This window comes from Rhamphochromis longiceps, linkage group LG10 (genome assembly GCF_057381845.1).
Source record: "Rhamphochromis longiceps isolate RC_006_pf linkage group LG10, R_longiceps_female_GT1.1, whole genome shotgun sequence".
Taxonomy (NCBI): domain Eukaryota; kingdom Metazoa; phylum Chordata; class Actinopteri; order Cichliformes; family Cichlidae; genus Rhamphochromis; species Rhamphochromis longiceps.
Genome location: NC_140566.1, coordinates 17,563,470 through 17,576,667, shown reverse-complemented (window position 1 = coordinate 17,576,667; position 13,198 = coordinate 17,563,470). Strand labels below are relative to the sequence as shown.

Sequence of the window (13,198 nt, the reverse complement as noted above, 5' to 3'; positions counted from 1 at the left end):
AAAAGTGAGATAAGGACATGCAGTTGACATGCAGTGTGCTGCTCTAAGAAGCTTTCTTTGACACTTAAGCTGCACACGTTTCTTTTGCTTACGTGCTGTCTGTGGAGATAGCAGCCCCGCTGAACCAAACGCGAACTAGCTTAGTGTTAGATACATACTTGTCAGCTGTGAGTGTCAAAGGAGTCTCTTTAAGTCACAGTTGTAGATAAAGTGTTAAAATATCTGCTTTGGATTTACAGCACTTAGTTCTTAAGTACATCAATCCTTATATCACTTTTTAGACATCATGTCATTAGGTATGTATGCTTAATGCATACACGTTTTTATTTCCAGCCTTTACACAGTCTCTTGAAATGTGCACAGTATCTTTATTACATACCCTTCCACAGTAACCCCATATGTATGGAACGCCAGGACTGCCATAATGAATTAATTAAATACACCATTAAATAATTAATTAAATGTGTCAATAATTAATTAAAATTGGAATTAATTAATTAAATAAATAGTTATGACACATGTAATTAATTAATTATTGACACATTTAATTAATTATTGACACATTTAATTAATTATTTAATGATATATTTATTTATTTCATTTTGGCAGTCCTGACGCCTGGCTCTCGTCATGAAATAATTTTATCTGTCAGCCTCACCCATCAAACTCAGGGGGCGGGGTTAACGCTGCCCATGCAGCTTCTCTAACATTTGATTGGTTGCCGTGCAAAGTAAGTCAAAACAGGTCGATCCTAGATAATCGATTGCTTGTGTAGACTTGGGGCAGCCAGTTATCCCAGAATGCAGATCAAATCACAAGCAGCAATGGTGGTGGTGTAGTTTTAAAATACCCCGTTTTTCTGTCACCAGCTACACTTTTAACAGTGTTTTAGCCGCGAATGTCGCGCCGTATGTCTGGTCAGGTTGTCAACATAGAACATGCTTGCAAAAGTGCTCAGATGTTTTCAGAGATTTCACTAGCTCTGCTAACAGTTAGCATGCAGAGCGCACCGAGGGGGTACATTAACCGGTTTGTTTACATATTCCACTCTCCGTGTTCCACATGTTGCATTCGCAGATTCTCATTTTCACCGAACGATCGTCTCTTTCCGCCTGGTCTTGTGTCTCTGTGCTTCTGTAACATAAAGAACGAGCTGACATTTTTCTCACGAAACCAGCGATCAGCTCAGCAGACCCTCAGTTTACCTGCATGCATCCTCCTCCTCATCTGTCAGCTGTTTAACACCTGCTGCTAATTCAAGAAACACGCCTACGTTTCCTGGTGATAGTCACAGTTTAACTGGGCAGCCGGTGCTCGATATAAAGCAATGTCAGCGCATTTTTCTGCACAAGATAAGTAAATATAGTATTTTCCCCGAGCGCAGAGCTGCTGGAGCTTGTTTCCTTACAGAGCACTTTATAGGCGAGCCAGCTTTATCAGCGGCTGATGTCCAATCACCAGCACACAGCTTTCAAACCTCAGCTGAGTTTTAGCTCTCAGTGGTTAAACGCTGGACTTCATTCACTCAGGTTCTGCCTGTCGGGTCACGTTTACTTCGCTGTTTTATTTACAACTGAGCAAATCGGTTTGGCTGAGGTTAAAGTTACGTTTCATAACTGCATAGTTTCACAGACGTTTAATGGTTCACTGGCACATGTGTTAGACTGAACTATCATCTAAATATCATCTGTTTTTTAATAGTTATTCAACTGTATTCTAAGCACCAGCTGTCTGTTAGAATGTGATTTTTTTTCTCTCTCTGTTGGCAGAGGTATAAAAATGCGCAGGAAAATCTGACATGCATGGCGAACTTCACCGACGATATTTAGGGAGGAATAAACACACATCAAACATAAATGAACCATTTGCCTGTCTCCATAATTGAGAGAATTTTCTCTTCTTATGTCAACTCTCTCTCTCTCTCTCTCTCTCTCTCTCTTTTTTTTTTTTTTTTTTTTTTTTTTCTTTTTTTTTGCTTTTTCGGTCATGTTATGTTTACCTGTCAAAGGCTTGTTACAAACTATGAAACACATTGTGCAGACTTCTGGATGTTAGAAGAAAACTAATACTGCTCATGAATGAGACTAAAGGCAGGAAGGTGTCCTTTAAAACTAAAAATGTTAATAGGACCTCCCTATTTATATCATAGTTTATGATATAGCATGTGTATTTCAGTAATAGCCTGCTGAGGCCACTATACGTGCTGGCCTCATATCAAATGTGAAGGCAGACTGAGTCTATGTTTGACGTTTGTTTATATCTAATCTTCCTTTTCAAACATTTAAACAGCAGCGAGTCTGCAGCTGAGGGAATACAAACTCAAATTGTCGGAACAGGTTTGCTCGTTTCTTGGATTCATTTGGTGATTTATTAAATGTATAACTGTTATTCTAATCTGCTGCTGAGTCTCTTACACTTTTCTTTATGCTGTATATTTTCACGTCTCTGGAATAGTTGGCAGTTAGATAGTCAGCTGGGAAACTTTGTGTTAACTCATGGAGCTGAGGATATCGTGGATATGCTGACCTCGCTGCGTGGTGTACAGAGCGAGGTCAGCATGATTAATATTCACAATAAAAATATTAGCCGAACATCATGAAGTCTGTATGTGTTTCATAGTGTCGAACAACCTTTGTACAGTTAAAGCCAGCAGTTACTACATGACGGAAACACCAACGTTATCTCTTTTATGTGTTTATACACAGGTCACGCTGATTACTGAACAAAAACCCAAAGATCAGATGTTAAACAGATTTATTTGCTCTCTCTCCTCCTTAAACATGTTTTTAATGTTAGTTATAATTCAGAATTGGCGACTGAAACACGTAGGACACATAAGAACATCAGGAAATAAAACACCGATAAATATAACCTCAGTAAAAGAAGTCAGCGGGGGTTACTACAGCTGTGTACCGGGGCCTGCGCTTTGTCGGTGGGATTGCTTGCGAGGCGAGCGGGTCTATCCCACGCTTTGCCGTGAGACTGGGACGACATCTCCGAAATCATCGAAACACTTTTGCAAAGAGGCTGTATCTTGACAAACCGACCAGACACAACCACTACATTCTCGGCTAAAAAAATATTAAAACGGTATTTGGTAACACACAAACAGGGTTTTTCAAAGCTCAGTTCTGTTAGCTTCCACATGCCGGTTGTTGTGTGCTAGAAACAATGGCCACCAGGCCAAAGCAATGGTTTTGACTCGATCAGCGTTAACCCCGCCCCCTGAGTTTGATGGGTGAGGCTGACAGATAAAATTATTTCATGATGAGAGCCAGGCGTCAGGACTGCCAAAATGAAATAAATAAATATATCATTAAATAATTAATTAAATGTGTCAATAATTAATTAAATGTGTCAATAATTAATTAAAATGTGAAATACATAAATAATTAATTAAATATGTCAATAATTAATTAATTAAATGTGTCAATAATTAATTAAAACGTGAAATACATAAATAATTAATTAAATGTGTCAATAATTAATTAATTACATATATCATAACTATTTATTTAATTAATTAATTCCAATTTTAATTAATTATTGCCACATTTAATTAATTATTTAATGGTGTATTTAATTAATTCATTATGGCAGTCCTGGCATTCCATACATATGGAGCCAGCAACAATGGAAGAGATCAGATGAGCAGTTACACTTTTGGCTCTCTGCGGCCATACAGTGGTTCACAGAAGACCTGAACCCTCTTTAATTTATTAAACAAGCCCAACTCACAAGGCCAGGCGACAAGGAGGGTGTTATAAATATTAAAAGAAGAGTTTGCTCTGCCACACTCTCATATTAAATCACACAAAGAAGAATGTATCTGCCCTTATTAAAAGATAATGTGTTCTGGAGCCATAAAAATGTATAACCCACAACTCCTCTTCCCCCTTCTTTCCTCTTTTGTCTTGGTCCAAGTGAAATTTCAGCCTTTTTGTGTGCATCAATCTCTATTTTGTCCATTTTTACTTTGTCTCTTTGTACAGCCTTGTTGTATTTTTTTTTCTCCGTCGTTGAGTAACAGCGGACTAGACCAGAATACATAAGAGGAGAATAGATGATTTTTTTTCTTTTTTAACTCACTCACACAAAAGGCATCTACACATTGTAAATGTTGCAAGCTTTTGACGCTGCATGAATATCAAATTAATGGAGTGCTGGAAAATTTGGTCTTGAATGTCACACAGTCTTCCCTTTATCTTAAAAGGGGCTTGAAAAGTTGTGAAATTTTGAACATTAATAAAACAACCAAACAACTACAGTATGCAGATAAAATCAATGGCACCCTTAGCCCAGAATGAAGTCAGACTCCCTCTGCATTGTACCCTCAGCCCATTTGAGGTCCCAACTTTCAAACTATTGGCCCCTTACTGTGTCTGTAGGGAGAGTAGAACATTTTCACACATGTTCTGTACTTCTCTAAACATTACACATCAGGACCTCATGTGAGAATCCAGAATCAGCTGGATCTGACGTTAACCACCCACCTCCCTAGCACAAAGTCCGTGTGAGAAAAGAGCCGGTAATTACCCAGGTAATTCAGAGCAAGTGAGAATTACGTGTCCTGCAGCCTGCAGGCTCTACCCATCAAAATGAGGATTTCCTCCAGTGAGGATCTGCTGTCGAGAATCTCCTGCAGTATTCTTTTTTTTTTCTTTTTTCTTTTTCTCTTTTTTAAAGAAGGACAACTTCAGACAAGGCCTCAGCTTGATTATCTCGACAGTGTATGGAATTCATGTGTAAGAACGGCTGAATAGGGTGACCACTCGCGGCACATTGTAAAATCTTTGAGAAATCCTCTGTATGCGTGGTGCAGTGAAAAACTCTTGCTTAGCAGAGTGGATTAGAGGCAAGAGGAGAGGAAGATAATGTTGGGCTCATGGTGGTCAGATTGATCCAGCAAAAGCAGGACCTTCTTATTTTTGTCAAAGCCTATCCACCAATGCAACATAACCAGCTACAGTTTGGTGAGAGACTAAGCTGTTTTTTTGTTGTTTATAATGTCTAGGATCTGGCTAGTATGCTTCTTTCTAATGCCACATCAACACACACACTGATTTTGATTTGTTTTATTTAAACCTCTTTTGTTCAGCCGCAGACGACGACTCGAATAATATCACTTGAACTCTGAGCAGCTCTATATGTAGCTAAAAAGGCATTCTGCAAGTTTTTTTTCACATATGCAATAATACTCCCTAAGCTATCGCCAATAAATCAATAAAAATGGAAGTGTTGGCATGGCCTTGGAGCTATGAGGGGGCAGCAGCACGATGTATGACTCGTGTTATGAAGATTGCATTAATGTTTCAAATGTTTGAACGTAGTCAGTAAGAACCAAATGGGTTATTCTTCTATTTCTGAAGCCACTGAAAGCGCTTTTTTTTTAGGATTTGAAATTTGCATTGTAATCTATACAACAATCAGACATCCAGTTGGCTTGTTTGTGGCTGTATAATAGCCAAACCAGAGCGGAAGCGGTCAGACGGTGATAGTGTATGATGTGTGTTTAAAAAAAAAGAAGAAGAAAAAATACTCACAGTCCTGACAGGTGGAGGTGAGGAGACACAACCATGTGTGTAACTTAATGCCCTAGTCCTCGCCCTGCTGGGTCCTGCCAGGGGAACATTCCTCTACTCTTTGCTCCACTGACCAAGCAGAACTGCGGCGCAGTGAAACCACAAACGTCTGTGCATATGCGTGTGTGTGTGTGTCAATTTGAGTGCGTGTGTCCACTGGGAGGCAGTGAAGTCTGACAGCCTGGTCACTCGGACCGTGGAGACTTATGGAGCGAGAGCAAGCCAGCTGTTCAATTTGGCCACATGGGCAGACAGAGAAAGAAAAGGAGAATACTGAAGAGAAACAGTGTCAATATACGACGTGTGTTGTATGGCTAAACCATCCTCCTATCACTGCCTGCCCTGCTCTGACATTGCTGTATTTTAGCTATCACGAGCCCACACACTGCACACAGACTGGGGCAGGGTTGCATGTGGCATTCCTCGGAGAGGATAATGAGATAAGTACTAATTTCTCAGGTGTCATAGACTGATATGAATAATACAGGCCATTCCGTTACCTATCTTCCCCACTGCTGTCACTGTCACCTTCTTTTTTTTAGATCCACCTACAACATGTCCGTATGCTGTCAGCGCATCGGTGTCGTGTCTTACCTTGAATAACCTGAAAACCAGACTTTGTGAAAAGAGGAAGTCAGTGCGAATAAAGGAAATAAGCTTTTGTTAGAAGAAAGGGAAACCTTTGATGAGTTTTAGCATGAGGTGTGGACAGGCAGATTCCTTTCTCTTTCATGACTATCATCTCTACTGCTTATCCAGCAGCTGGAGACCTGTATTGACTCCTTATTCATTTTCCCAACAACAATTTCTGGCTAAGAATCAGAAAGAGATTGATCCCCCCCCCACCCCTTTTTATTTTCCAAGTGATGATTTATTTACTGTGTACTGCTCTTCCACTACTGCCCTGGTTTGCATGTTGGGGACTCTTACGGCACTGTGAGGGTGGTCCTGAATTATTCACTTCTTTTCTCCAAGTCCCTCTTTCATTCTCTTTTTCCTTCATTTTGCAGGGCGAATGTGTGCCTGCTTGTCTCTTTGTGTAAATCTGGTGTCCGTCTCTCTTCCCCTCTCTCTTTATTTTATTATTCTCAGACAGCTACAAAGCTCTGCTCTGACTGCATGATGTGAACCAAATGATAGCAGCTTAGAACAATCGTTAAAGCAGGAAGGAGCTGGAAATAATCATCTCCTTCCTCTTTGCTCTGTTGTGTACTGTCTGCTGTTCTCTTCTCTTACTCCCTAACCTCACCAATTGGCACTTTCATCAGCTCTCTTTGTCTCTCTCTCGGCGTCTCTCCTCAGATCCCAATGCTCTTGGGCAGCACGGCACTGACCATGCCTTGATCGGAGGAGTGGTGGCTGTAGTGGTCTTTGTCACCTTGTGTCTAATCATCGTTCTGGGAAGATACCTGGCCAGGCATAAAGGTAAAATCCACAGTGGACCAGACCTACGGCTTTCAAGGCTCATGGAGCTAGTGGAGCATGTCCTTCTTGTCCCATTAGAATACAGTCCTTTCCCAATTCCCAAGTTACACCTTCAAGAGTAAAACAAAAGTGGGAAAGCTTACACCATCCACACATCAGAAATGTTAATGAATATGTGCCTTTGATATGCAGCACAAAGTAATAGCACATGTTGTTATTGTAATTCACTCTCTATCCATGTATTTATCAATAATGGGAATGGAGTTTTTTAATTGCGCAGAGGTCCGTAATATTATTTTAATTTAGTTGTGATGATGATGGGAGAAAATAAACATTCATAAATCCACTTTGGCACCACAGGGAAAAAAAGCATTTTATTCCCAGACAGTATTAGACAAACAGTAATAATGTGAGGGAAGAAATTCGTTTACGCAATTAAATGTGCTTCCTGTATGTGTAAATGTAAATCACTTCTCAAACAGAAAGTGATCGATTGATTCTCAAACTTGTTACAGTTTAGCTCCAAGTTCGCAAAGAAGAGTGGAAATAAAGTGAATTCCAAGTTGCTGCTCGGTTTTCGTCACTAATCCCACAACATTAACTTCTAAGTTTAAGCTAAGAGCTCAATTTGGACTTGCAGCTGTGAGTTCTGATGGTCGTCACACGCAACGTAGGAGGTGTTGATGCTATTCTGCTGTATCGATGCAGGGTCTCGCAAATTTAACTCTGCTTTATTTAAATACTCCACTACACTATCCCAGCTCCTCATTGTTTTAGATATGAATAATGTAACACTACTGATGTTGTCTTCAGATGTGGGGTTTTTTTTCGCCTCAGGCAGCCAACACCATGCAGGGCTGCTTGGTATTTGTTTTCCTCAATAGAAGTTTGTTTTTTCGTTGCCACAGGAACATACTTGACAAACGAGGCCAAAGGAGCGGATGATGCCCCCGATGCCGACACAGCCATCATCAACGCTGAGGGAAACCACGCGCACGCGGAAGAAAAGAAAGAATACTTCATTTAGACTGCAGGGGGAGCTGTGCAGCTCTTGCCTTCTCATTTCCTTCTTTTGATCTCTGTACTTCTTATTCTCTCTTTCCGTCTCTCACTTTTCTTGTTCTCCTCCGGCCACTGGCCCCCATCATGTCAACAAGGAACCCACAGGCAGTCCACAAACAGACAAGTTCCCAGTGTGTTTTCCTGTTATTTCCTTCTGTTGAAACAATCTCTGTCATTTACATCTTGTCCTTTATTTTTTCATTGGTTTGGGGGTTTTTTGTTTGTTGTTTTTTGCTTTTGGCAGATGTTTTTCACTGGCAGCTTGCTGTTGCTGCTGAAGTTGCCCCTTTGTCACTTCCTCATCTTCAACATGAATACCTAGAAATCTGTAAATCTACCATGACTGCTCCTTAGCCCTCTCGTTAGTCTTTGCTCCTCTTCCCCACCAAGCAGACACCCAAACACATATTCCTGTTCACACAAATCCACGAACACATATCATCTCTCACATCAACACGGTGCCTAAAAATACAGACGCCATTGAACTTCTGTCAATGCCTTCATGTATCGTCTGTCAGTAGCAATGTAAATGCTTTGTAGATGGTTACCTTAGCCATCATTCCATTGCTTAGCTCACAGCTTTTTATTACGCATCGAATCTTTTTTTTTCTGTTTTCTTTTTCTTTTTGAATGACAATTTGTGCTATTTACGCCTTATACATGTCTGTCACACTAAATATGGTACTTTTAGGTGATCCACTTTTCCCTATTCCATCTCCCTCTAAATAGAGTTGTAATTAAACCGTTGACCCTTGTAAGATACGAAGAAGGATTTGTGTAACACTGTAGCAAGGTTTATCAGATACAGTAAGTGTACAATATGATTTGCATTATTAGGGTAGGAGTAATAAAGGGTAGTGTGGTATTGTTTAGAGCAGAGAAAAACACACCAAAAATATATGAAAGATGCCAGGTCAAGCATTCCTTTTCAGCAAGCATAATCAAGTATATAAAACCACTTGCTAAATGTGCTGCCCAGGTACTTTTACCTGTATAGTCCTGCACCGTCCAGGCAGCGGTTTAGCAAAACACCATCACCTTCAGTGTCATCTGGACAGCTTACGGTAGTTTGTGTTTTCCATAAAGGGTTCAGGTGTGCAGAAAGAGTCACTCTCCTCTCTCTGTATAGGCTGTATAAATTGTATTCAAATAACTTTAGCTTTTCACTTTGAATAATTTGGTTATCGTTTGTCACAGTGGAATTATTTTAAGGCTTGAAGAACCCGTGAAATGTAAACTCAACCATAAGGTGTTAAAACAAGACCAGACCAATAACATCTGTTTGATTACTGTCATTGTTTTTGATTCTGTCACCTTCAAATTTATTTTTAAATAGTTTTTAATAGTTTAGTGAAGCTGCCCTCATCAGCTTGTCATGCTTTTTATGCCTATTTTCCCAGTCTGTCTCCATTAACTCAACTTTCATTTCCATTTCACGGGGTCTTCAAGAAAAAAAAAAGCAAATAGAAAAAGAAACAAATGGTGTGAGTGCTGGGTCAGGGATCTGCAGGGGCCTCTTTTCCAAAACTTAAAAAAAACTGAAAACAAATAGAAAAGCACAAAATTGTCTGAATGAGTTACTGTGTTCATTTGCCAACAACTAGATCGCCTTGTGAACGGTTCTTTCATTCAAATGGGTAACGAGAAGATGACAAGGCTGTCTTTGATTCAATTCTGAAGAAAAAAAAAGTGCAGTGCATCTTTTTGAAAATGTAAGCTAAATCATGTTTTTATATTTAAAAAGAAAATGTTTCTAATATTTTTTTGGTTTTAATGGTTAAGCTCCCTGCTGTATATTGTGTCTGCTACAATGTGGTTGGTTGTGAAAATTGCTGTTAAATTCTGGATTCCTGTATTTGCTCAAATATGTATATTAGCCACCTTATCTAATTACTTTTTTTTCCATTACATTATCCTCATTAGAGAAATTTTAAAACAAATGTATTTTTGTTTTGGCACAAGGCATGTAAATAATGTGTGAGAACTAAATTTTGGTAATACACATTAGCATGTTTTTGTTTGGTTCTTTTTCATGTTTAATTTATTTGAAATTGAAATTTATTTAAGAGAGAACCACAATGAAGATGGTATATTTGTACCTTGATTTTGGGAAAACGGTGGCTTTGTGTGTTTGTGGCCTGACCCTAGTTGCTCCAAATCTGAAGAAGTTGATGTTCTAGGACATTTGGCAAATCAAACATGCAAAACTCCGGAATAAGCTGCTTTTCCATGGAAATTGAGGTAATAGAATTTGGAGCTGAAATCAAAAGAAACAATACCTCCATGCCGGTTGCAAGAAAGTTTCCACATATTAAGACAGCCATGACGCGTCATAGTCAGCAACCTTTCATCTTTCATGAGTTTGGAGAAGTTTGGCTTCGAAGGAATGATCCTAAATGCTCAAAAGCAAGGCACTAGTCTGCTACCAGGGAGCAAATTATAATCAAGGGCAATAATATTTTGGGCCAATTGTCTCCATTTTGGTGGTCTAATTTACAACATTATGCAAATAGGGTCAGCAAAAATCTTTTGTCTCTATTTTGTTACTCGAGCACTTCTCGAGTGAACCACAAGTTGGGAATAATTAAGTCAATCTACTCAGTTTTACCTTTCATCATCGATGTAGGATTTAGGGGGTTTTGACATTTTAATACATTTTTAAAAGCAATTATTTGTTTGTTTTGAAAATAAAGAAGCTTTGCCACAGTTTCCATATCTCACACTTTTAGTGCACTGAGCATATCACTATATACAGGTTCAACTTCAGCGTCACCACAAATGCTCTACACAAAGTGTTCTAGTCTAACATGTTCTAGCAAACCTTGGGTTTTACATGTGTAGATACATTTCTTACAATGATTTAACATCTTTATCTTTCTTTCTTTCTTTTTGGTTTTGTATCTCGTTCTATTCATTGTGTCTTAAATCACTGATGGTGTCGATCACACTTGGTGTTGCTTTACAACTCCAACTTTGAAACAGGAAAGTAGTTGAATGACTTTGTTGATTCTGAAGTCAGAGAAACAAGTTAGGCGGTTTCATATCAAACACACTGAGAATTAACCGGGTCTGCAGTGATGAGTTGATGCTGGCATTAGTAATTAAACAGTTGCCATTTACTCAAGTATGCACTCTGACCAATGTGGTGGATATTTCTTAGTAATTAGTAAAATCTGTGCTTTGTTTTGAGGTTTGTTTTTTCTTTCTGAAACTCACATGTAAATGTTTGTTTTGACATAATAGTAATGAGCTAATTTGTTGCAAATGGATTTTTATAATCATTAGACCAAACCTGAATCTTGTTTAATTTGTTATTTTAGCAGCCTGGCACATACGACCATGCACTACGACAGGATCAACTGTAGCTCTGTTATATCTTGGCTATCTTTGTTTTATTTCTGTATTGTTGTCGGCTGAAAATAAGCTTTAAACGCGTTGCCTCCTTGATTTTCAACGTTTATCAGTTGGGTTAATATTCGCTAGATCACAAGCCTTTAATTTCATCCTGGCAGCAAGACGGTAAAGGCACTAACAGAGCCGCAGTGCCATTTTCATTGGGCACAAGTCCATTTTGTGGGATTGTAAGTCTCTAATTTCCTGGCTCCAAACAAACCCGCTTTCTTCAACTGAAGGTGCGAGTCAGGGAGCTGCGGTTGTGCATTTATGCAGATTTAACAGTGCAATACTGGCAGTAATTTCGACATGAAATTGCACCCAGTTTTGTGAACAATTTCCAGGTTGGCGGAGACACAAACAAGCCTGTGCAAAATCACATTAAAAAAAGTTTCATGTATAGGCTACTGTTTTGCCTAGGATTTGTCAGGTTGAAATGCACAAAACCCACACCTTTTACGGGATGTAAGCTGCTTGCAGTGGGTTAAATTGGAAGATTGTTTATAGTTTCACAGTTCCTCGTGGGTTTGTGAGACCATTCGCTTTGAGTTGATAAAACTTCTATCTGTAATCATCTCGTGTGTTCTGTTCTGAATGCAAAAGACGGTAACTGTATGATCTCAAATTACTGTTACTGTTTACAATGTGGGCTGATACAGTATATTGTTGCCTAAAAAATTACCAGATTACAGAGTATCTTATAAAGTCACATTAAAACACATATTTGAAAATCTTTATATTAGTGCCTTGTGACTCTGCACCTGAAGTTTGCCACTGAACCACCCTCCTGGGCTCATTTAAAGAGGAATCAGACAAGTTGATGCGATGTGTGATTAATAAAGCTTTACAAACCTGCTAAAAAAAAGACACTCGTTTCATCGTACCACGCTGACCTCGAAGCAAATCGGGTCACCAAACATCGCAGGCAGTAATGACACACACATATTTTTTTAACTTCCAGGAAATTAGAGGCCCACGTTAGTATTCAAAATATTAAAATCTGCTTATAAGCAGAAGTGAGCGTAATGGACACTTTGGGTTATAGTCTGTCAGAAATTCTCCTTTTTTTAATCTTATGGTTTATATTTTTTTAATACATGAGTTTAATGGCAAATGTGTTCTCTACAGTAGTGCTTGTAACATGACATGGCTTGTTCCTGTCCCATCTCCCTTCCTCTGGCTCTTCAGATGTCTTTGCTGTACAGTATGGCTTCAGTGCACTTCTCTATCACTCCGCAATAGTGACACAAGAATCAATCAGCCCAATTTCTTTACTGTCACACCGATGACAACATGTGACACAATCGCATGTAGTGATGTTTCTTTTTTTATTATTATTATATCTGTTTCTTTTGTTTTGCATCTCAGGAATATATTTCATTTAGATTTTGTTCGTTTGTTTGTTTGTTTCCTGTCTTAAAATGGGGACTTGTGAGCACTTTTCACTCTGCTAGTCCCTGTGTGCTGACACCATGTATTTTTTGAGTTTTAAGATTATCACAATGATAATAAAAAATGATTCAGTGACTCTTCAATAATTCTGTCACCTTGCTGTCATTGGAATATTAGACTAAGGAAACTTTTTTTCTTTTCTTTTTTAATTTTTTGATCACTGACTTGAAATACTGAGATTTAGAAATATGCTGCAAATTACTGCGTTTCAAAAATGATGGAAGGTGTCTTTAACAGAATCTAATTTTAGCTTATGTAAGCGGTTCAGTGCTTTTTGTCCTTTA

At 38.8% G+C, this 13,198-nt stretch overlaps 1 protein-coding gene across 3 annotated transcripts in view; it reads left to right on the top strand.

The window, feature by feature from the left end:
* The window catches only part of cadm2a (cell adhesion molecule 2a), a 239,753-nt gene extending 229,677 nt beyond the window's left edge, over positions 1–10,076 (top strand). For all 3 annotated transcript variants that reach the window (XM_085420654.1, XM_085420656.1, XM_085420653.1), the window contains 2 exons: positions 6,885–7,007; positions 7,916–10,076. In XM_085420654.1, coding sequence (XP_085276780.1) covers positions 6,885–7,007; positions 7,916–8,034 — 242 coding nt within the window. In that variant the 3' untranslated portion in view covers positions 8,035–10,076. The remainder of the gene's footprint in view (positions 1–6,884; positions 7,008–7,915) is intronic.
* Positions 10,077–13,198: the final 3,122 nt, after the last annotated feature.